The sequence below is a fragment of the Falco cherrug genome, chromosome 5 (genome assembly GCF_023634085.1).
Source record: "Falco cherrug isolate bFalChe1 chromosome 5, bFalChe1.pri, whole genome shotgun sequence".
Lineage (NCBI taxonomy): Eukaryota > Metazoa > Chordata > Aves > Falconiformes > Falconidae > Falco > Falco cherrug.
In genome coordinates, this window is record NC_073701.1 from 63,031,264 (window position 1) to 63,055,204 (window position 23,941).

Genomic DNA, 23,941 nt, shown 5'->3' on the forward strand with positions numbered 1-23,941 from the left:
AAGAGGGAGCACTGCTATATACTAGTGCATCCAAAATCCTTCCCCATACAACAGTGGCAGTGGATGGTCTTATGGGCTCTCCTGTTCAAGCCAGGCTGGGATGAGTTGCAGTGCTAATGGTACCTGTGAGGTCACATCCTATGGTCTAGCAATCCTCACATCCTCCGTCTGAGATGCTGATGTACCTGAGTAACAGATTTACACATATTTCTTATGGATTTTAGTGCTTCTGAAATCTAATGAACAAATTTCCTGCTACATCAGAGAATGAACAGCCCTGAGGTGAGAAGTCAGGTTCCTCCTGTGGCTCAGGGGAAACTAAAGCATGTGAGACAGGGTCTTTTGGTATGCATCTAAGGATCTTCTGGAAAGAGCTGGGAAACAGCTTTGGAGATAACCAAAACTGGAGTACAGAAGCAGCAAATATGCAGCACCAGGCCAGCCAATGGTGGCCAACTGACCAAACAGTAACTGTCTTCTACATTGGACTCTTAGTCTTGAACTTTTGGAGGCAGGCTGTACTGAATTTTCTGCTTTGCCACCTTTCTGTCTCATCCAGAGGGGATATGATTTAGTCTTATGTTCCCTAATGCAGCCCCTGGGACTGCAGGAGGGTGAGTCAATGATCTGTCCATGTCTCAGGTGAGATCTGGTGGCCCTCAGCTTAGGGATGCTCACAGGAGCGAGGTGGTGAAAGAGCATCTCACTCCCCCTGCAGTGCCGTGCAGTTCAGCGATGGTGTGAGAGCTGTCAGCCGCAGGGGTGAAGGGAAGCAGCACACAGGCAGCCTTGCAAATGCCAGCACTGAAAATGTAAGGACTTCTGGGCTTTGGTGACAGCTTCACAGTGGTTTTGAAAACATTAGGGGTATGCAAATGGCAGAGAGTCCCTAAGTATCTCTGAGGATCTGAGTTCAAATAGAAGGTAAATGAAGACTCAGCAGGGATGTTGTCATCTCCCTGCTAGGTTGCTTTAATACACACATTCATCATTTCTTTAGATAGTGCAATGATGGCTTCATTAGAAACACTTCTGTATAAATAAGTCATTCGGCCATGGCAGAGTTCTGATGGAAGGATATTATACATCTTCTCCCTGTACTGGCAGCTAGGTTTGATTATTGGTACGTACATTTTTTTTTTTTCCTGCTTTCTTTTTCTTTTATTTTTCCCATGAAACACACTTCCAAAATATCTTGGTTTGAAGTCTTCGTGGGAAATTACTGCTCAGGTGTGTGGTGGCCAGGGAAATGAGTACAGGGGAGACAAGGACATTTTTGTGTGGTGGTGGGTAATGGCCCATGAACCCAGAATACTGAGACCACAGCTTAAGAGTCTGTCAGGGCTGGAGAGGCCTCCCAGCCCTGAAACTCAGATTCTTGTATCCTGTCCTTCGCTCCAGGGAGCACTGCTTTCATTGTTCAGATGAGTCATGGGTGTGTTATGCTGCTGGGAAAAATATCTCCTCAGGGCTGGAAAGGGACTGCAAAGCTTTCAGACCCTGTGAGCCACAGACTCCGGAGAGTGTTGCTACCAGGTGAAAGGGAGACAGGACAAAAGTGGAGAACCCGACGATACGTGTGTCTGTGTTTCACCCTATTCCCACACCCACTATCCTGCCACCATTCGATGGCTCGCTGAACCAGAGAGGAATAGCAGCATTTCAACTGGCTGTCAGGGACAGACTGGCAAATCCAACACGGTACCTCTGCTTTCCTCCACCAGCCTCATTTATTTTTGCTATGATGTAATCCCCTTCACTTTCCATTTCACCCAGCAGGAGGGTGACTATGCAATATTCATGAAGAGCTGGGCTCTTCTCCATGGGCTCTGCTTAAGCACCATAAATCAATGGATTTTGCTGCATTGCAGGCTGTTTTTCCCCACAAGTCTATGAACTGCGCTGGTTGCACATGGATGTCGTTTTCTCTGAGTTCCAAGGCACACCTTGCTTTTTGGCCACAAGAGTCCTTGTTTCTCTGCAGTGTGCTTTGGCTCTGAGGAGCCTGCAATAGCACTGTCATGGATGCCCCCAGTTCCTGATGCTTTCTCTTCTCAGAAGTCTATATAGAACAGGTCTGCTTTTGTCCAGCTGCTGATGCTGAGACCTGTTTGAGGGTTTTTTTGAGTGGCAAAAATTGAGAAATACTTATTCATCTTGCTCACCATCTTCTCCTGGCAGTAGTTCTGCAGGGCAGCTCCTGACAGCATTTCTAGTTGCCTGCTTTACCTCATAGGCAACTGTTCAGGTCCACTTGGCAATTGAGGGTTGGACAGAGCATAAAGCAAAATCAAGCCCAGATCACTCATCACTGAAGTACTGGGATTGGACAATATTTAGACCATGGGACTGAGTTAGTCTAGGATTTCTGGCTGGTCCTGAGCCCAGAGGAAAAGATGCTAGGCCTTCAGAGAGAGTGATGTTGTGTATGCTGGAAGTTGCAGTAAAGTTAATGAGGTTGGCATGAGTCTTCATGATGAGCCAGAGTCTAGCTCTGGAAGCAGTCAGACTAGAAGACTATGCTGGGAGAAGGACCTCTGCCTCCTGTGCCTATATCTCCACGGATTACATCAAACTTCCCCACCCTTGCAAATCCAGGATAGCAACTGAGACCATCCCATTGCAATCAGGCAGGATGGGAGTGCAGGGCACAAAACCAGACTAAGCAAAACTGGAGCCTTCTGGTGTGAAGGGGTTCCCTCCCAGTGCTTTTGCACTGTGTTGTATTTCATAGGAGACTTCAGCAGCTGCTTGTCCCGCTCTGTCATAGAGAGTATTTTCCCACTTGTCTGTCTGAAGGATCCTTGTCATACAGCACTTCACTGTCCAATTTTTGTGCAGTGGAAAACAGCCTCCATCTCAGCAGGTGTCTCTATGCTGTTTACAGGACACCTGTCAGCTCTTTTGGCTCCCTGTCCCCTCTGCCTCCTAATTATAAAATTGTAGATTGCTGCAGCTATGGGCTTTTTTTCTTTCTTTCTTTTTTTTTTTTTTTTTTCCTTGTGCACAAAATGTCAAATTGCAGAAATTAAAAATGTAAATGATGGCGTCTAATTAACCAGTTGACAGCAGAGCACAGCTGCGAGTGACAGTGACTGATTACCTTCTGCAAACCTTGTCCTCCAAGACCTGCCTTACCCTGGGGACGAAGGACATTGAAAATAGCAACTGCCTTAAAGAGACATCGCTTTGCTGATGAAACCTGATGTGCAATGGTTCTGGGGGATCCATATCCCATGGATAAAGCCCCAGTTCTCTTGAGCTCAAGAGGAATGGCATTGACTCCTAAGGAAAGTAGATTTTCCCCAGTCAGAGTGGGGATGGGAGCGTTGTGGGAGTGGAGATGACATCAGGCCAGCTTAAAATTTGGGGGCAAAAGGGAGATACTGAGCAGCAGAGGAGTTGCTGGGATAGACTAGATTCAGTGGGGAGGTGGATAATGCTAGCAGTGGATGCAGATGTACTAGCGTGAACGGTGCAAGCCAGCATGCAAGGTTTTTTTTCTGTCTATGGGACCAATTCTGAGCTCTCAGTGGGCCGTGAAATCAGTGGGATTGCTCTCTGGGACTAGAGGCAGAGCTCAAAGCCCTTGAAGGTCTGACAAAGGAATCCAACATTAATAGGTACTGCCTACTTCTTTGATGGCATGGAGAAAGTTTATAGGATGCTCTTTGGGACTTCAGTCTTAAAATATGGTTGAGTGAATACAACACACCTGGTACTCAGAAACAGTGCTTCAGTAATTCCATTTTGGCTCAGTCATCTCCCTTGCTGTAGAAGAAGAGTATGACCAGGTATATCATTGATGCATCAGAAAAGCCCAAGGTGCTAAGTGCATTCTTTCTCCTTATTGTTGGTGGTTTTCATCTCCTGATTCCCAACTCTATCCCTTCGAGAAACACCTGTATTTCTCTCTCTCAGGTACTATTCAGACATCGCCAAAATGCCAGCAATCAGTGACCAGGACATGAATGCATACTTGGCTGAGCAGTCTCGCATGCATATGAACGAGTTCAACACTATGAGTGCGCTCTCAGAAATATACTCCTACGTTGGCAAGTACAGCGAGGAGGTAAGAGACTTGGAGCAGGGAAGAGCAGTTCTGCAGGACCATGGGACATCACACCCATTCCAAAGGCCCAGCATGTGTCACAGATACCTATCTTTGTCCTGGCTAGGGGGATGATGGATTTAAGGAATGAAAAGCAAGGCCTGGGGTCTGGAAAGGGAAGGTTTGGGATTATTGTTGTCCCCAGTACTCTTCTGTCTGGATCCCTATTATTTTTGTCTCCCATTACTGTTCAATCAGATTTAGGTGGCTTGAGGTAGTTGATGGTCAGATGTTATCTTGCTACACAGCAGCCCTACATGAGCTCTCCATCACATGTGGCCAAAAGTTGTTTAAACATATGTGCCCAGTGCCATAATACCTTCAGATATTATTATTCATTCAGTTTCATTTGGATCAGTTCAGATATTATATACATTCAGATACGCTAAAGCACCCAAGACTGGTCCAGCAAGCATGACGCAGGACATAAAGGTGACCAGCATGGTTCTGTGCATTGAACATCGAGTGAGACCTCCTGGGGCATCTCAAGTGGCATGGCAAGTTGATGAATAAAGTTACTAAATAACTGATCTCCAAGCTAAGAACCCATTTGATGGCTGGCAATCTAGAGATCAGTATTTAGTCAGATCAACCCCAAACTGCCTTCCTTGTTCCCTGCTGGCTGCCTAATTGTTTTGCATGATATAAGCTAAGCCTGGGACCTACCTTAGAGAAAGCTAATCCCAATCTGCTGCTATAAGACGCTGGACTGAAGCCGCTGGGCAAAAAAATAAAATAAAATAATTAATTAAATAAAAATCCCTACCACTTCTTTCTCTCTCCTTTTCCAGATTCTTGGAGCCCTTGATCAAGATGACCAGGCTGGGAAACAGAAACTCGCCTACAAACTTGAACAAGTCATAACCCTCATGAGCATAGACAGCTGAGAACTGTCCTGCCAGGGACACCCTGGGAGGGATAAACCAAGTCGTGCCTCACTCAAGATCATCATCTTTACCAAGTGCAAGTTTTGATCGACTGTAAGCAGAGTCACCTGAACAGCACTCCTCTCTCTCTCTCTCTCTCTCTCTCTCTCTCATTTCTTTCTCTTTCAAAATCTGTGGACAAAACGACAAAGCCCCAGGGGTTAAAAGAAAAGACTGCAGAGGAATCTTGACTCTGGGGACATGAAGACGTTTGGGTGGAGCACTCCTTTTCACAGCTTCCCCTCTGCCTTTTCCCTAGAGAAGAACTATTACACACAACCCTCTCACCCTCCAAACCCTCCTCCATCATCACATCATCAGTCTGCAGATGGGAAATTGGGAGGTAACTTCTGTCATGCTGCTTTAACTGCCCTCCGAGGCCTGTAGCCTCTGGAGTGGACATGGAAATGAACTCACTATTACTAAAAGTCTCCCCAGGGGGAAGACAGCCTGCCTGCAGGGATCTTGGAGGGCAGGAGAAATCGAGATCCTCTCCTGCAGAGCCATTGCAATTCTATCACTTGATAGTGACCCACTGGGAGAGGAACCCCAAGGATCCCCGAAAAATGCCACAGCTCCGTCCAGAGTGGGACCATTGTGGCTCTTATCTGCCTGGGCAAACAGCAGTGTAGCTGTTCTCTTGGGGGAGGGGGAGGGTTGGGGGGGAGGAGGAGACCGACGCTCCCCTGCCCATGTGTTTCATATGGTTATTCTTATTTTTCAAAGAGACCTGTGTCCCCCTCCGTCTTTCCCATTGTGTCCTGTTGGTCGTAGCACTGCGGCAAAAATGCTCTCTGCTCAGTGGCATCCCATTGGTGGTCGTTCTGTTCCTTCTGGCAATGAACAGCACAGCATCTCCCTTGTTCCCACCTCAGCTTGGAAAGCAAGAGCCGCAAATCTCATTTTGTTCCAGGCAAGGAGACTGGCCTCAAAAACCAACCAGAGGGATTTTTTTATTTTTTTTAAAGTTGTAAGTTCTTTCAATTTTGTTTCCTCAACTGGAACAAAGCTACTGTTTTCTCATGGCGGAATATCAGAAGGATACGTGAAGGGCTTGTGATGAAGCAAGGTGATGCATAGGACTGATGGTAAAACCTTCCTTCAAAGCCACTCCTAAAAGGAAATGTCACCACATATTTTGGAAGGAAATCCTGGAGGAAATCCAAATGAAAAACTGCAAAATATTCTTCTACCTAGATACCCCCAGCCAAACTGCATGTCTTCTGGAGGTCTCTGAACCGCTGTAAGCCCATCTGCCTTTTGGTGCCAACTCCTGGCCTTTTCTCTTCCCCATTCCTTGAATCAACAGGCCTTGCTGAAGGCACAGTTGCTGCCTGGGAAGGATCTGCTGCCTCTTCACACTTCCTATCCCTTCAGAGATCACCATCACCACAGAACAATTGTGGGTGACTACCTTGTCCTCTCCTCTGCTCAACTCCTGCAGAACAACATCTCAACCTGTTTTGTGGTCAACCAAAGAGGGGTGAGCTCCTGCGTCTCTTCTGTGTTTGGCTATTTGGTTCATACTGCTGCCAGCCTGGGTAATGCCATGGTTCAGTGTAGTGGGAGACCCTCAGGGTCTGGAGAACTTTGCATCTTGTACGGAGGCAAGAGCTGGGTCTGCATTCATCTCACCAGAAAGGAACGGAGCTCACTAGCAGGTGGGGAAGTGACTTGATGCCATGGAGAATCATCCCGCATCCACCTCACACCATCCTCAGAGCTACAGCCTGGATCTACTTTGCACCTGGAGGGAGGAAGGGGTAAAGACAGCATGTGTAAATTGATTGCAGAATGAGTGCATTTGGTTTTATTCATGCCTCTTGCTAGCAAACCAGAACCTCTTCAAAGCGAAGAATGATGAGTGCATCTGATGGGGGATGTGGTGCAAACAGAAGTCAGTCAGCAAGTGGGTTTCATTCAGCCAAGCAGATAAATGTAGGCAAGTCTTTCTAAAACCATTTAAAGAACAGCAGTCCAAAACTGGATGTGTCTGTGGGGAGAATATCACGAGATCCATATTGAAACAGCAAACTTAGGGACACGCCTTGGTTTTCAAACCCCAGACATTTCTCTCTTGATTCTAATTATTATTATTTTGTGTGTGTGTGTGTGTGTATCTGTGTGTGCGTGTGCATTATTTCCTTTTTAATTTTGCTTGCTTTCTGTTTGATTGCTGAGCTGATGGACTCATCACGCACCTTATGGACATCTCAGCATTTTTAAGAGGCCTGCGCATTGGGGATGATTTGGGTTTGGCTGGTTCTGCCATGGTTTTGTTGATCCATTTAGTAATGTCAGCGCATGTTCCAGATCCATTGATTATGGCTGTGAAAGTGGGGTGGAAGTCCCACCAGAGCCAGCAGTAAGAAAATTACACCACCACCACAAACACAATATTTTTTATAAGTACATAAAAAAGGAAAATTAAAAAAAAAAAAGGAAGAAACCAAAGGTTTTGACAAACAAAGTGCCACAAAATATAAATATGGACCCTATTGTCATGCCTTGTACTCACAGCTGGATGGTAGGAGTCTAAGGACAAATAGCTGGCTCGGGGAGGGGGTGGGCGGGCGGGGAAATGGTTATGAGTGATGGGCTATACTGTCTGGACATGCGCATATGAAAGGAAGAAGAAGCTGTTTTACAACAACAAAAAAAAAAGTATCAAAGTGAACTGGTGTAATCCTGCACTGTTACTGAAGTCAGAGGAACACCACAGGGGAAATTTAAGACTCACCCTTTTTTTTTTTTTTTTTTTTTTTGATGTTTTCAGGGCTGTGTTTTTGTTTTATTATGGTGGTTTTCCATTGTTATTATTTCATTTCTTCTTGCTGGTACGAAGTTTTTCATCTGTAATATATATATATGTATATTTTTCAAGAAAAACATGAACACCTCAGAGACACTGAGAATGAAACACTTAGGGGAAATGGGAAGAGCCACAAGATTGGTGTCTTAACACTTCCCAAGTTCCCATTTAGGCATTTCCATTTTCTCTCCACCCTCTTCTTTCTACCATCCCCAGGATTTGAAAGAAAATCTGTGTTTTGCTTCTCTTTAATCTCCTCCTTATTTTTCTTTTTGTTTTTCTTTATTTGGTGTTTGAGCTGGTTTTGGTTTTCGCTTGGAAAATGTGCCAGAATTGTGATGTAAATGTGTGGGCTTCCTCCCCTGTCCCCTTCAGTGCCCTCCCCATTTCCAACCACTGTCCCAGCATTTCCCGGTCTATGAGAGGTCTTGGCATCTTTCTTCCCTGCCTCACCTGTTGAGCTAACTATTTTTTAAATGCATGCAAAATACAACTAAAAACAAAGACACAAGCAGAAGAATGAGCCCTACTACACCATGGATGCATTCTTTTCCTCTTCCTTTGATCTTTCCCCCTCATCTCTCTATCCACACTTGGCCAAAAATACCCTACAGGTAGTACTTCACACTGTTTTTCAAGCCACACCAAGACAACTGGAGCCAAAGTCCCTACAAGTCAATGGACAGATTCCTAACATGCAGAATATGCCAGATGATAGGCTGACCTTTATGGGTATTTCTTGAACACTGCAATCAAGACAATGAATGCTGACACTTTCAGCACCACAAGAAACAGGGAAAGGGAACTCATGAAGGTTCTTTGTGGTCCTATTGAGAGAGCTAAGGTTATTTCTTCACTGCAGAGTTTGCTCTGGGACTTTTCACCTGGGTTAAAGGACAAAAGGTGAACAGTCCCTCTGCAAACACATCGTGTCCTCCCTGTGAGTGTACTCACCTATCAGTGACGCAGTGATCTGAGACATAACCCATCACATCATGTACTTTTGCAGACTGAGCCTTCCAGTAAACACTGTTGTGGGAGAAGTTGCAAGTTACCTGGTAGAAGGTGTTAGAGATTGTTAGTGTTTTAACAGACAGCATAGGAGAAAAACTGAAAAGAGAAATGTCACCCAAGGGCACCTTCCTCTCCCAACATGCCCTAGTCCTTCTCCTCCCACTCTACATTCTGTTCTGAACATATCTGAAGGTTTTGTCCAATCCAGCATATACCAGCCTTGCTCCATTAGGTAATAGGGCTCTGCCAATTTTCTCATCTGTAGTTTTACCACTGTGGTTGTCTTATCTTACCTTTTTGACACTGGAAACCATAAAAAAGTATTTTGACATGAAGATTTACCAGTAGAATTTTCGTTGGTATTTGCTTTAACTGAAAAGTGATTACCAACGTTTCCAGGTCTTGTGCATTAGCCCACAGGAAGGTGTACCATCAAGAGAAAGAGACCAAGTAAATCACATAATTGTCATAATTATTTGTAATAATACTATTGAAAACTGATAGAGTTTTAAGTGGACAGTCTCACTGTTGAGTCAGCCAGCAGAAAGATTACACATCACTTCCACATTTCCTAAAGTCCAGGATTCCTATGATGTAACAACGCAAGCACAAGACAGCTACTATCAAGAGGAAAATTGTTTAAAAGTAAGCTAAAACACAAAATGTAGATCTGTCCTTCCCCAGGGCTTTAGTGAATTGCTTTGGAAAAGGACACCATAATGTGCAATACTCTTACAAAGGAAGACTGGAAACCTGAAATGACTCAGTCCCAGGGCTTCTTTTAGTGGGGCATACATTTGTGTCTCCACAAAAGACCTTTAAGTGCAAGGACCATCTCACATTAAAAAGAAAACTCTGGGCACTAAAGATGACCAGGACTACTCTCTCACGTCAGCAAGGCATCAGTAAAACAAGTCATGCTTCACTTTTCTCAGCAACCTGTAGAAGAATTATTCATGAAGCAGATTCATCTGACTATGTGGAGCTATTGCTTGACACTGTAAAAGGAATGAGAGAGAGGAAGATAATTGTTCCTACTTCCCAGACCCCTGAGGTAGGCTCTGGTGTGCAAGAGGTTTGCTCCTCCATAGAAATCTGCTGCTTCCTGCAGTGGCCATTGCTGGTGTGGGAGGATGCTGTGACAAGATAAGTCCTTTGCCCAATCCCCACCTGTCCCAACAAGGTGGGTTTAGTCCCTTTCTTCTTCCTGGTTCAGCGTTTAGCTACAGAAGCCAGACAGAGGGCACTGCATAGAAATGTGCATTGTCGTCCCACCAAGTTTGTGTTCGTTTCAGATAGCTCACCAAAATTTGTACCCAGGAACCCAGTTTGCCTATTCCCCATCTCTGAATGAAAAGATCAATATAAACCCCAGCTCTCAAATCAGTGTTGTTGTTTAAACTCCTCTGAACCTCTGATAACCTCCTCTCCCGGGATGACCAGGGAATCCCAGGAAAGGATCTCTTTCTCTGAAATAGGGAGCTAGGATCATTTACATGATCACAGTAGATTGTGTTTCTGTGTTGGCAGATGGCTTGCCATGAGAGCTGTTGGGTGAAGAAGTATTGGCGTAGCCTCAGTGATGCCAGGACAATTTGCTCTGTGCTAGTCTGATGACTAGTCAAGAAGTCTTGACCAGTCCACCAGAGCAGGTGGAGGTCTTGGGGTGCCCTAGCCCTTACCATCCAAACTTGGTACGCTGTGGAGCAGGCACCTGACAAAGCCAGTGAACCTCAACGCCATGGTCTGAACCTCAACCTCCTGGCTATTCACAGCCATTTGCATCCAATGCTGCTCCCACTTCAGAGTATCTTTTAGTCCATGGAGTCCTGCAGTTTTCCCTCACCTCCACCACTGTGCAATGCCCCTTTCTCCAAAAAAAGTTCTGTTGTCTTATGAGGGATAACTGCTTTGTGGTAATGTTTTGAAAATGGAGCTTGTCAACAATGTTTTATTTGGGATGGCTCAGTTCACTATGCTGTTAGGGAAGCACCCAAGGGGACACAAGCTTACAGCTACAAATTAATTTGTAGAAAGATGTCAAAAAAAAAAAAAAAAAAAAGGAGAAAAAAAATATACACTTGGAAAAAAATAAAACCGCCAAAAAAACCCAGCGAGGATATAAAGCTGCTTAGTCTAATCAACCTGTCACATGTGTGATTTCAGTTGTCGTCGTTGTTGTTGTTTGTTCATGGGCTTTTTTGGTTTTTCGGGGGGTTTTAGTTTTGGGTGGGGTTTTTTTCGTGTGTGTTAATCTTCTGTTCTAAAAATGGAGAGTTTACCTCAAGAAATTCTTTCTGCTTGGAAACAGATCACCTCAAAGATGCTCGCAGCAGAGAGCAGTATACAGGGAAGCTCAGTAAAGTGAACCTGGGTGTGGAAAATAGGGGGGAAACCAGGACATTTAGGCTCTTTTGGCATTCCCTTCTCTTGTTGGTGTGGTCTGACATGGCTCCTTGGCTCTGAAGACAGCATTTCCAGTAGGAGAGGGCGCTGTTCACTTTCACATAGAGTGAGGCACAAGAGCCATTTGGAGAAATCCAAGCACATGTCCAAGCTTGCAGTTCTTTCTGAAGTATCTTAAGAGAAACTTGGTGTTATTTAAAATTTCTATGCTGCTTTTTCTCCAGACCCTGGAGAAAACCTACTTTCCAGCCCAGAGTGGCGTAAGGAAGCAGAGAGATAAGGTGCTAGCCAAATGCTCCCAGTGTTTTCCCCAAGGAATCAAGATGAGAGGCAACTGGATTATTTAATGTTACAAGCCAGGCCCTTCCTAGTGTCTGACCCTGTGTCTTGGACATGCACATGAGCCCAGAAGTCTCGTTCTCTGTTTCGCTAAAGCTTCCACCTTAAATACAAAGTCAATGTAAAGACATATCCTTTCACTACAGTGTTAATAACAGCCTCAAAGAGATGTCAAGACAGCATTAGAAAGGAGGTTGGGATCCTTTTTCTTAGGTTGTTGTTGTTGTTGGTTTGATTTTCTTTTGAATTGATCCTAGTTAAAAAATAAATAAAATCTATACTATTTAAATTGGAATCCCGTTGTTACTTGGTAAAGGCAAAGCTTCTGTACCTTTGTTATAATTAATTGTATACCTGTGTATGTAAATATAAGGCATTCCTATTTTGCAGTCCAGAACAAAAAAGAAAAAAAACTATTTGTAATATAGAATAAAGTTTATTAAAAAAAATAAAGAAATAAAAATGCCCCAGGCTGTGACTGCTGCTTCCTGTGGCCAAACGGAGCCAGAGAGAGATAATTCAAGTGTCAGGGAAGCAGGAGACTGAAGACCATGTAAGTCCTCAAAGCAGGTCTGCTCCACAGGTACACCGCTGGAGCCCTCTCCCAAGCTGAGGCTCTCCCACCTTCTACAGTAGGTGCTCTAGAGTTTCCTTAGTGCTCTGGAGAGTCAGCACATGTTGGCATTTTGGGCTTGGCTTTATACTCATGCCCATGGGCTGGGCTGGTGAAGCATGGTGGGGAGTGGCCCCCAGATGGACAGACCCCAGCTGCTCATAGAGAAGGCAAAGGCTTGGGGATCAACGCACTTAAGTCAAGAAATGACTGTGAAAAGCTTTCTTCCACCAATCCACCCCTCCCTCCCTCCCCACCTGCCTTCTTTTTTGTCCTCTCTCTATTTCTCTTTCTTCCTTTCCCTCTCACACAAAACCACATTTATTGGATAGTTTGAAAATTTTTTGGAGATGTGGGTTCTAGACAGGTTATTCCTTTCTGTCTGCCTCTGGGGTGTCATCAGCTGTACATTTTGAGTACGTCTGACAAGCTCATGAATTCAGGCATGCTGTTAAAGGAAACACATCCTACAGCTCTTGAAAGGAAAGTCCTCAGTGGGAGCCAGCCGCTGGCTCCTTGGCCATTAACTTAGAGCAGCAATCTTCACAGTGGGTTTCAAACCTGGAAGAGTCATAGGTAGTCTTTGGTGGAGAAGCAAATACACCAACCCACTTGCTTCCCTGTCCCCAGGATATCCTGTCAGGCCTGAAGCTGCCAGTGGGGCAAGCCCTGCTTGCACCAGTTGTGGTTGGCCATGCAAGCAGAGAGAAACAATCTGTCTTCAGCATCTATATCTTTGGCTGGAGGTGGAAGATGGATGTCTTTCCAAGGCAGAGGGAAGGTCTGTGGGAAAGTCTGCAGCCTTCTCATTGTTAGGCATGGTCTCCTTCCTCAGCATGTATGTTCAAAACTTAAGATGTTCCCCAGGCGGTGCGAAAGGCAGCCTCCTTCCTTGCCCTGTGTCCTACCCCTGCTCTCCTCCCGCATGTGGGGAGAAGGAGCAGCTCATGAACACTCCAGTTCCTACATAGCTCAGCTTAAAGCAAGAGAGGAAAATCCATTTTCCCTTTCCCATGTCTGTTCCCCAACTACTGTGCTTCCCTTATCTTATGATTATTATCTTATGATACTGCCTTTTGAATGGCTGTTGCAAAGAGTAAAACTTTAATGAAGGAGGTCAGATTCCCTGGGACTGATGATGGACTTGGCCAAGCCCAGGCAGGGTTTGAACTGCCTTGACACAGGTCTGCGTGATTTTACATGTCAGCCTCATGATGTACGCCAAAGGACAGGAGAATTGACCTGAGACTGAACTTTTTGCCAGCTGGAGGCAAACTGGAGATAAAAGGTTCGTAGGTGCTTTTCACTGAACTCTGCTCTTGAAAAGCCAAACTGATGTAAGCAGAGCCAGGTCCCTCTGGAGGTGGAAAGGGGACATGGTGCTGGGGACTACCAAAACTGCCCTCTTTCATAATTCACCACTCTCACAGCAATAAGCCATGGCAGAGGAGGGCAGAGCTGTGTACCTGCTTCCTCCTGTGTCCTGCATCCCCAGCAGACTCGCAGCCAGAGCTGTACATAGTCACCAGCCTCCTTCTCCCCACAAAACAGGGACAAACCCGTCACACTCACTGCCATCCCAAGAGCTGGGCATCCTTACCAGCCTCCTCTAGCTGTGTATGCTCCTGAAATTTCCCATTCCCTCCCTTCTCCCAGCTAGCCCTGTGCCACTGTCCTCCCTTTTGCTCAGCAGAGTGGAAAACAGAGTTGCCTGGAGCTGGTGCAACTCCTGCCATGCTCCAAAATGCTAAGCCTCTGTCACCCACTGAAGGAGGAGACAGCTGACAGGTTTTACGGGATCGCCGGTGCCAATATAAGCCTTGTGGAGAGCAAACACCTTTTTGCTGAACTCAGTTCGGCAAGCCTCAGTGCAATGGAAAGCACAGAAAGGAAGTAAGAAAGTGCATTTCAAAAAAGGAAGGGAATCAGCTGAAGTGCTGGCAGCTTTTGCAATAGGCTTCAGCCTGATGCTACTAAGCACATGTCTGGGTACCTATAGATGAACGGCATATGTATGTCCACAGACTGACCACATCAGCCATGGAAATGAGACTTCTCTGTCCTTCTGCTTCTTGGGACACAGCAGAGGAAAAGTCTGTGACCCAGAAGGGCTAGCATCACTCTGCCAGCACGTCCCACAGCACATCCATCAGTCACAGCAGTGTGTCATCAGTATTGGTATCACCCATTAGACCCCTCTGGGTCGGTGAAAGAAACAGGGTGAGTGGCAGGAACTGATATTAGAAAATTCTGTGTGGAAATAAATGCTTCAGATTTAAGCTATTCTGAATTATTAGTGTATTTAGGGAAAAAGCAAAAACATCTCTAAAGAAAATGCTTTATTTTATGAAGCTATGTGGGTTTTGGGGTTTTTTTTAAACCTAAACTAAAATATCATATAAAAACTCCCTTCCAGACAAGGTGGTTGTACTTAACATTTGCATAAGAGTTTTAGGTTGAGTCTTTGCCAGATGTTGCAAAAACAGAGGGAGGGCATCCCTGTAGAAATAACAGCTTCCATGTCGGTGAGACTGGGCAGGAAAAGGAAGAGGTTGGGAAGAAACTGAGGCACAAAGAGGTGAAATTAATTGCCTGCAATCACACAGCAGCTCAGAGACAAAGCTAGGGGTCTCTGCAGCTTATATTTGCCCAGTACTGATCAACCCAGTCACTGCTTCTGCAACCGGACACAGCAGTGTATTGCAGGTTTGTGAGAATCCATAGGGCAGGGCATGGTTAGGACCTACACTGTGATCCTGTAGCTAGACCTTATACGCGATACGTACCGGACCACAGTTTCCTCTTGTCTTCAGTGCCAAGACTGGCAAACAACACGACACCAACTATTCCCACAAAAACACCCTTCCAAGCATTAAACGTGTCTGCAATTACTTAGCACAGCCAAGCAAACAGATTCCAGGCTTGTGGTAACTCCCTGTTGTCAGCTGTAAGCTTGAAATGCTTGCTTTCAAGGGGATTACATGTGTGGGCTTGCTACCGCTTAGTGGAGAATTTACCTATTGATTTAATGAGAGCTGCAAAGGTAGGAGCGAGGAGGAAAACCTCTGGTATGGTTATGTCTGTGACAGAACAGGTGGTGCCTGCTGGGGCACACTGGAGATCCTGAGGGACCTGGGCTCAGGTCCTGTTGGCTTTGTTTGCAAGTGCATGACACAGACAGCGCAAGTGTGCTGGAGGTACCTGCCATTTCTCCCCGTTTCAGTCTCTGAAACGCCTCTGTTCAGCTCCCAAATGGGCTATAAGCTGGATATTTAAGGCTAGCCAGCTATTTACAAAGTGGGCAGTAGCCATCTGCCCATCTTTTCATGAAGATCACTGCTGTTTCTCTGTCCATACTGGATTCTTCCACCCCCAAGCTACAGAAAAGAGGTATTTTCAAAGCTTTCTTGCTTTTACTGTCCATGAGAGCTGATGTCCATTTCCTGCATCTCAGTCCAGCCTTCCTTCAAGCTCCTCCACCGAGGAAATGGTCACCATTTGCTGGAGCTCTGCGACATCCCCAGTGTAAATAATATCCCCCAAGTGAAAACCTGGCAGGGGAAAGGGACAAAGCTAGGAGCCAGTCTTCAGGTCCCAGGGGAAAGCTAGGAGCTGGTCTGCAGCTCAGCTTCCCAAAGCAATCCCAGATGTCGGCTGAGAAGGACTATTTCCAGCAACCTGGAGAGCATTCAATTTCCCTTTATTATTTCCCTCAGCCGCTTTCTGACACTTCACAGGTTCAGCTGCCTGCATCATATTAAGCTGTCCCCCTCACCAGTCCCCTTCCTGGAAGTTTTTCTGGTTCAGCAGAGTATAACTCCAGCATCAGCTCTCCCGTGTCCACTGGATATCACTGGTACAAGGGCACTGACCGACACTCCTTTCCTCATGTCCAGCCTCAGGGCTGTTATCCTCACCGAGGTGGTGAGAGTGATGGAGACTGTCACTCTGGGTCACTTGCCCTTGCTAGCTTCAGTACAAGGTGTGCCAGCATGCTGCAGGCAATCCCAATCCCAAAATGATTCTGGGATCAATGAGGGTTTATTCAGAGCCATCCTAGAAGGATCTCTGCAAAATTGCCTCTTCTAGTGCTGGGGATTTGAGTGGCTGTGGGTATTTTCTTCTGTGCTAGTTCTCCTGTCTCCCCACACAGTCACCAGTGAAAAATGGGCCCGTTCAGGATACGATTCATCTCATTGCAGCCTCAATGGCTAAAATAATCAGCTAAAATAATCAGAATGACCAAGGTGAAGGCTTGTTTCCTCTTGCTGGGCCAAGGAGGATGGGGGAGCTGGCCCAGCTGTGGATGGTTGCAGTATGCCTTTCTAAAGCCAGGTGGAATGAACCCCACCAATGGGTCTGCTTTGACCTTTCCTGCTGTAATTGTCTTAGGAAAGGGAATGTCTTTCGCTGTGTACGCTGCAGAGCCCTGAACTCCTCTGTGGGGTGTTGTATGTTCCCACAACCCAGCAAGCATCCGGGAGGAAAGCAGGAATCAATTTGGTATTTTGCCTTCAGCTAAAATGTTCAAAGAAAAAAAAATGAAAGGAGAATAACTTTTATTGTCATCATCATCATTATTATTATTATTAGCTTCTTTGAATTTCCTGCCTTCTCATAAATTCTAATGGGAAATGTACTTACTGACCTTATAACTCCCAAAACCAAACACAATGCCAAGACATCTCCACAGGCCAGCTTGCTTTCAGTACACCATATGGGGTGCAGCCCTTGTTCCTACAACACAGGCAAGCAGATCACCAGTTAGTCACAATTCATGACACACAAACATTTGATGGGTAGGAGCATGACAAGCAGATAACACCACCAGGCATTATGTTTTTCCTGGCTACATCTGTGCTAGTAAATAAAAGAAGGCCAAGGTGGAGTATCAAGCATTAGGCTGAAACTGTGATGTTTAGCTGCTAGCATGCTCCCCAGCACAATTTTGGACAGTGCCACCTCAATGCCCAGGCACAGTTTGGGAAAAGCATGTACCAGGGATTTTTTACCTTCACGGATAAAACTGCACCCAGTCTGGCTCCTTCTGCCTTATATGCTTTTAGACACAGGTGCTTCACTGAGCCAAATACACAGAGATGGACCCAAAAAAGACAGATTGGGAAAAGGGTCTACTGGGTCAGGGTAGATTTGTAACAAAATGTTGGACAAGGAGCTGTTTTAAAGGTTCGGTCTGTTATGACTGTGAGAGAGTGATGCTTACTTGTTCAGGGCTTGTACACGAGGATGGGAGAATGAGCCCTAAGAAATGCTTGTGGTCAGCTTTGAAGTTAGATTTGAATTTTGAAACACAGCCTTTTGGGGTCCAGGGATGATGCCAGAGAGAAATCTGTCCACTGAAGCAAGGGATACACCCCAGGCCACCCCATCTCTGTCCCTCAGGCACTACTGACTGGTATCAAGTTGGTCCTATAAGTGCTGCGCTGTCCAGTTTGATTAACCCTTTGCTGGAGGAGCACCAGCATGCCAGAGTACAGACCCTGAGGTACGATTAGGACCTGTTCTTCTTTGTAATGTTCTAGGGCAGGTCTACAGGCATGCACCTGAGCTAAATCTCATGTCCTGAGTTAGGTGCTGTGGCCTAGAGTCAGGTCTCACTCACCAGTTGCAGCACAGGGCAGACCTGTGGGCAGCTTGCAACCCCTTGGTGTCACTAGGGAAAGCCCAATGGAAAACCTCCAGGGTTCAAGACACCAGGGTCACCTCAATGGCCATGCCATGGCTCTGGTCCTGTACTTTCTTTCTGATGGATGACTATGAAGGAAAGAAGGCTGCAGACACTGATCCAATTACGTCAACGGTACCTAAGTCTGTTCTCTGCTTTCACAGCACCCCAGCCAAACCAGAACGCACTCGCCATGGAAACTGTCTCATAATACTGCCCTGCTTTGGATTAGCCAAGGCAATCTGATTAACTCCTCAGCAGGGGCAAGACACAACACTGCACTCGATCTCAACTACCACATCCAGAGACCTCTGGTGAATTAGATCCAGAAGAGGCAGCTGTGAGTTATGGGGCTGGAATTCCATCAAGGGCTTCTGGGAAGGTCATAAACCACCAAACAGCGCTTGCAACCTCCCCCCTCTTCCCGTCCACCATCCACAAATAGAATTATAGCCCCATAATTCAAGCGGGGTCTGTTTGTCTGCAAAAGGACAAATGCAAGGAGCCATCTGTGGGGGTGTCAGGCTGTAAATCCATTCCTTTTCCTGCCATTCTTCCATCTCCCACTTCACAGGATGATGCTTCCAGGCTGCACCCAGATCTCCTCACTTTCTCCACCCATTCCATCTTCTTTCTTTGGTCTCCTTCCTTCTTCCTTTCCTGCTAATAGAGATATAAAAGCAGTTGCTGCCTCACAGACCAATCCGCCAGTCAACCACTCCTATCCAGTCCCCTTCCCTTCATCCTGGAGAGTAAGAGCAACACTCAGTCTGCTTCTCACTTCTTTTTATCCACAAGCCACTCCCTAGCACAAGCCATATTGCAAACATTTATCCCACATTAAACCTTCCAAATGAAAGGGCTATCCTGGTTCTTTTCAAGTTGGGCCAAACAAGGTGGTTTCCCTTAATTGTATTCTTTGATGGTTTAAGGGGGAAGGGGGGGGGGGGAAGGGGGGGGAAGTCGTGGAGGGGGGCTGGGGTACCCTTTCATATTTTTGCTTGCATTTACATGCAAACATTCAGCCTGCAAAACAGAAAGTCAGTCTGGAACATTTCAGCATTACAAGTTAGACAAGTCTGAACTTCAGAAGTGGTCCGTGTTTCCCAAAGCTTGCCTTCAATGGCTGATAATTATGTAGGCAGACTGTGAATCCCCTGGAAGTTTAAGCTAGCAGGCATCATAAAATACCCTCAGAATAAAATACCTCAAAATACAAATTCAGAGAGAGCAAAGTAAATCTGAGTCAAAGGTTGGATCTTCCAGAAAAGAAGTGATTTGCTAGGGACAGACACAAAGTTGGGACTAGAACCTGCTGGTCCAAAGCCTGGGGTGATATGTTAGATCACACCACCTCTTCTAACAGACCTGCTGGTCAGCGTGCATAGACAAGGAAAACCTGTACTTGAGCATGTTACATTACATCAATATCTCCTTTTCTTCCACCAGAATTTTTACAACTTAGTGAATTTATGAATTTGATGTGATAGATCAAGAAGCACAACCTGGAAGCACTGGACACCCATACATGAGAAAATGCAGGGCACATTTCTCATCGCCACAGAGACTTCTGTGCCTTCTTTTTCATTTTCATTACCCTTCATATATTTTATGATAGAAATGATCACAAACAAATGATCACACTCCCTTAAAGTCAGGAGGGAGTTGTACTGATGGCAAACCACAGCAAAATCAGTAGCATACTTGTCATGTTTATTTAAGCTGAGATGGTTTAAATGCTTATCTCAGTTTAAAGCTGAAAGGCCAAAGGGTTCATTCTGCTCTCACTTAGGCAGCTTATCCAGAACCCTTGGAAAAGTTTCTCCTGACAAGCAGTGCAAATTTGAGGGTATCTTGTGCTACTGAGTCTGAAAATACCATCTTAGCACACTGAGAAGGTTGTTTCACCAGACAAAAACACTCCAATGCAAGTACATGTAGGGTCATATGTGGGCTTTAAGTCAGTGATGTAGTTCTGAGGTTCAGAGATTTCTCCAGGGAAAACAGATTGTTGGTCGGTGCACATGGCAATGGTGCTTCTCCTGGGCTCCATGAGAAGGGAGGTTTTCAACAGCAGGTAAAGGCATGTTCTGATTGTTTTTAAATACCCTCCTACAGTCTTTTTTCTCCTAGTTTGGCCAGACAGGTTGGCAAGGTTTCTCATCTGAACTTCTGCTTTCTTAGTCCAATCGAATCCTTGAGGTTGGGTTTTGTTGAGCTTTTTGTTGGTTTGGCTTTTGTTTTCTGTCCTTCTCTGAAAGCTGCCTCATGTGACTAGCTGTAATGTATTGCTGCCCCTCCCCTGAGGCTTCTCCAACGTTCTTCCAAGCTGTCTGATGGAGACAACTGTAGTAGTTGTCTGCTGTGCAGGGCTCTGATTCCAAAAACCACATGCTAATATTTAGGGAGAAAGAAGGCGGGAAAGACAGGCAGAGAAAGGAATTGATTGGACAAAAAAAATGAGAACCATATAGTAAAACCTGAAGTGTTATGAGGAAAAACATCTGGAAAAAATAGATTAAAAATACTCCAATCTTTAAAAAAGCCCCTCAACTCATAATAAAACAGCAAGTGTCTTGGTGAATCCCAGCAGAAGAGTACTTTGCAAACTGGATTGTGTCCTGTGATCAGCACTGTGGTGTTTCATATGTATGTATAAATTCTTTAATTACTATGATTACCCATGTAATATTTGATAATTCTGCCCCTTTGGGAAGCTGATTGTAAGGGAATAGCACAAAACATTATTCCAGATTTCTGTCCTGGGGATTTGTCTCAGAGGCTTGCTTAGTTTTTTGGGTTGGTTTTTTTTTTTTTTTTCTTTTTTCCTTGTTATTTCTTACCCCCTTTGGAAATCTTTCATTTTTCTTCCTTAGGACAGATTTTCAATTAGCAGAAGGATAATGCTATCAGGAGGTACTGAGTATCCTTGAAGATAAATCTAGCTGGGAGTTGTCAATGGAATATCTAAAATAGCCTGACAGTAGAGGTCCTGTAAAGCTTATATTACTCTTTAAAAGAAAAAAAATAATTACTTATCAGTTTGCCTTTCAGAGAGGGAATGAAAGGGGCGGGAAGGAGGTTGGTTATTGGATTGCTATGTTCAACTGCAAAAAAGGATGATAAAAGAAAAAAGTCAATATATTAAGAACACCCCAACTGCTGGATCTGACTAAGAAAAGGCCTAGATAAACATGTAGGTGCAGTCTATAGCCACCTTTAACCCTGGTGGATGTTTTCATCAGATGACTGAAATAGTTTCTTGTTGAACTTTCACTCATGAGAGGGCATGAAAGGGTTGAAAGAGACCAACAAAAGGTACAGGAACCCACATGGAACAGAGGACACTGAGACATGCTCTAGAGCAGCCATGCCCTGAGTATACAGGAGTGTTCATTTGGTCTTTTCTGGTTCTTAAAACCCAATAGTTCCAAGGTAAGGCAGCCTTCCTCTTTTTGTATCTGACCCTGCTGATGGTTCACTTGTGAAGAATGTTAGAAGCACCAAGACATCCATGTTGACTGAACATATCTAGATCTACAGGAGGACAATTTTGAAGATTTCAGATTGGGATTTCAGATTGCACCTGATGTCTCTCAACTTCCTGATGTGTTGCATAGCTCCTCCTTTTGGTCTTCAAAGAAATTCCCTTCCCCTGAAAGGCTTGGCTGTCTTGCTAGTTAATCAGAAGTGTGCTGCATCACTGGTATTGTTGTTAATATTAGGTGTAAGGGAGGTTGTGGAAAAGACCATCATGTCCCTGAATTTGCTACATCTATGGTGTATAGAGTTTAAGATGTGTTTGTGGTCTTAACCATGGATATTTCCTAGGGAAGGGGGTCAGGAATAATTAAAAAAAAAAAAATAATGGAGGAACTGATGAGATAAGGCCAGTTCTCACGAGCTACATTTCTCCTCCCTCACACTCCTAGCTGCAGGGACAATGTGAAGAGACAACCCACCTGAGCAGGGAGCACTTGGCCCACATGTTAGTGTCACCTCTCAGCAGCAAGGAATAAAAGCATGGATGAGAGGTCTATCTGAGCCTACTCAGCACTATCTTGCAGTGCCATATCTATTCTTAGCCCCCATACTTGATGTTGTAGAGCACGGGTGCTCAAACTTTTTAAACAGGCGGCCAGCGCACGGAGGAAGTGGCAGGCAGCCATCTGCAGCTGCTTGGTTTCCCCCCCCCAACCCCCAGCAGAGGGGCATGTGTGTCTGTAAATACCAGGGGCCGGATTAAGGACCCGGAGGGGCTGTATCCAGCCTGTGGGCCGTAGTTTGAGGACCCCTAATGTAGAGGAACTAAGCTGGGTTTATTAGCATTGATAATATCCAGCTGTGGGCTGGCTTCAGGGGCAGTGGGTTGGCCGGTGTAGATAAGGTGCAGCTGTGGGTGGTTCTGGTAAGAGGTTGGGCAGCCAGTGAAGAGAGAGAAGGAAGAAGCAGAGAGAAGAGAGGAAAGAGAATGAGAGCCCTGGGTGAGGAGAGACCAGGAGAAGGCAGCAGAGGGACTGGCATGAACAGTGTGTTGGTATGAGATGGTAAAAGACCTTGTTGCAGCTGGTAGTTTGGAGAGTGCTGCAACAGTTTCAATCAGAGTCAAATAAGCATGCAACCATTAAACAAGAGAGATGCTGTGATCTTCATCTCAGACCTTGGCAGTCCTGTGTCATGAGTGCTTGGATACCTTCAGAGGAATGAGCAGGAGCAGATGTCCTCTGATCAGACTAATCTGACAGTACACAACTCTGCCTTCACCTTCAAAATGCTGACCTTTCTCCTTCACCTGGCAAGTTTATCTGGCTTAGACCATCAGAAGTGGTGCCTAATAAACATCCTGGTGTGAGGCACTGCAGGCCTGTGACTGCTGTTTGAACCCAGAGCTGGAGAAGCTATTGAAGGCTTTCAGAGATAAGACACACATGGCCCAAATTCCACTGGTGCCTTTATCTGCTCACATCTGGTTATCTTCAATGTAATCTGGTTGCTGCAGCACAATTGCTGGCTAATTGCATAGTGGCCTCAGCAGTGCTGGAGTTAGGGACATGCTGTGAAGACCCCCGCTAATCTGTTCCAGAGGCTCAAAGGAGCCGTGAATGCTCCTCGGTGATGATTTCAGATTAGCTTGCACCATGCAAAACGAAAGATGAGGTCACTGGGCCAAAATGGTCCAGCAGCAGAAAGCAAATAACAGAGGAGAAAGGGCTGATACCACCAATGAAGCCACTGCAGACCTTGACTTCAGTGAAGAAGCCTATATGGGCATGTTTTGTGACACACTGTTAGAATGCATCAAGGGATAGAACTTTTGAGGTCTGGACTCCAGCTCTGCAGGAGGCTAGGCACAGTGTATTCTCCACCAAGGTTTTTGCTTTCAGGATTTGCAATCTATACCCAGATGAAAGTGATGAAGAAAAGAAAATACCTATTTTTAAGGCATGGGCTGATAGTAAGACATCTTACATGGGCACTTTATGACAGATTTGGACTTTAAAACCATATTTCCTCAATCATTTTTTGCAACTGAATGGGCATTCTCACACTAAAAGCATTGTTCAGGTATTCACCCCCCTCTCCATTCTTTATTAGTCAACTTGCTTGAGAATGGTCTGCATCAACTAGAATGTTTGTACCATTGCCAATATCTCTTTTGGTAAATATCTTCAGGATAGATATATGCAACAGAAAAGGATGCACAGCTCTGGCCACCTGGCCAGGATCTTTCAGTATTCATAACCAGCAAAAAGGAAATTGAAAAAAGTCTGTCCAGTTGGGAGGCAGAAACAACAATCATAATTAAAGCAGGCAGAACAGTCATCACTTTCCCCAGCAATTCAGAGCCTGAAAATCCTGTTCACAGAAGCACTGGAAAGCATGTGACTAACAAATAGTTGGTTAGGAATGCGACATAATTCACAGGAAGAATGACAAATGCTCAGTCTGTGGGATGAATTAAACTTCCAAAATAAACTGCCTGGTCACAGAATTCAGGCCTGCACAAGTCTGGCAGCAGTTTTTGAAGGATAAA

General features: G+C 45.3%; 1 protein-coding gene across 2 annotated transcripts in view; it reads left to right on the forward strand.

Moving 5' to 3' along the window:
• The window catches only part of PLXNA4 (plexin A4), a 455,375-nt gene extending 448,539 nt beyond the window's left edge, over positions 1-6,836 (forward strand). For both annotated transcript variants that reach the window (XM_005436737.3, XM_027801749.2), the window contains exons 31-32: positions 3,922-4,072; positions 4,903-6,836. In XM_005436737.3, the coding sequence (XP_005436794.1) occupies positions 3,922-4,072; positions 4,903-4,998 (247 nt within the window). In that variant the 3' untranslated portion in view covers positions 4,999-6,836. The remainder of the gene's footprint in view (positions 1-3,921; positions 4,073-4,902) is intronic.
• The last annotated feature ends 17,105 nt before the right edge of the window (positions 6,837-23,941 follow it).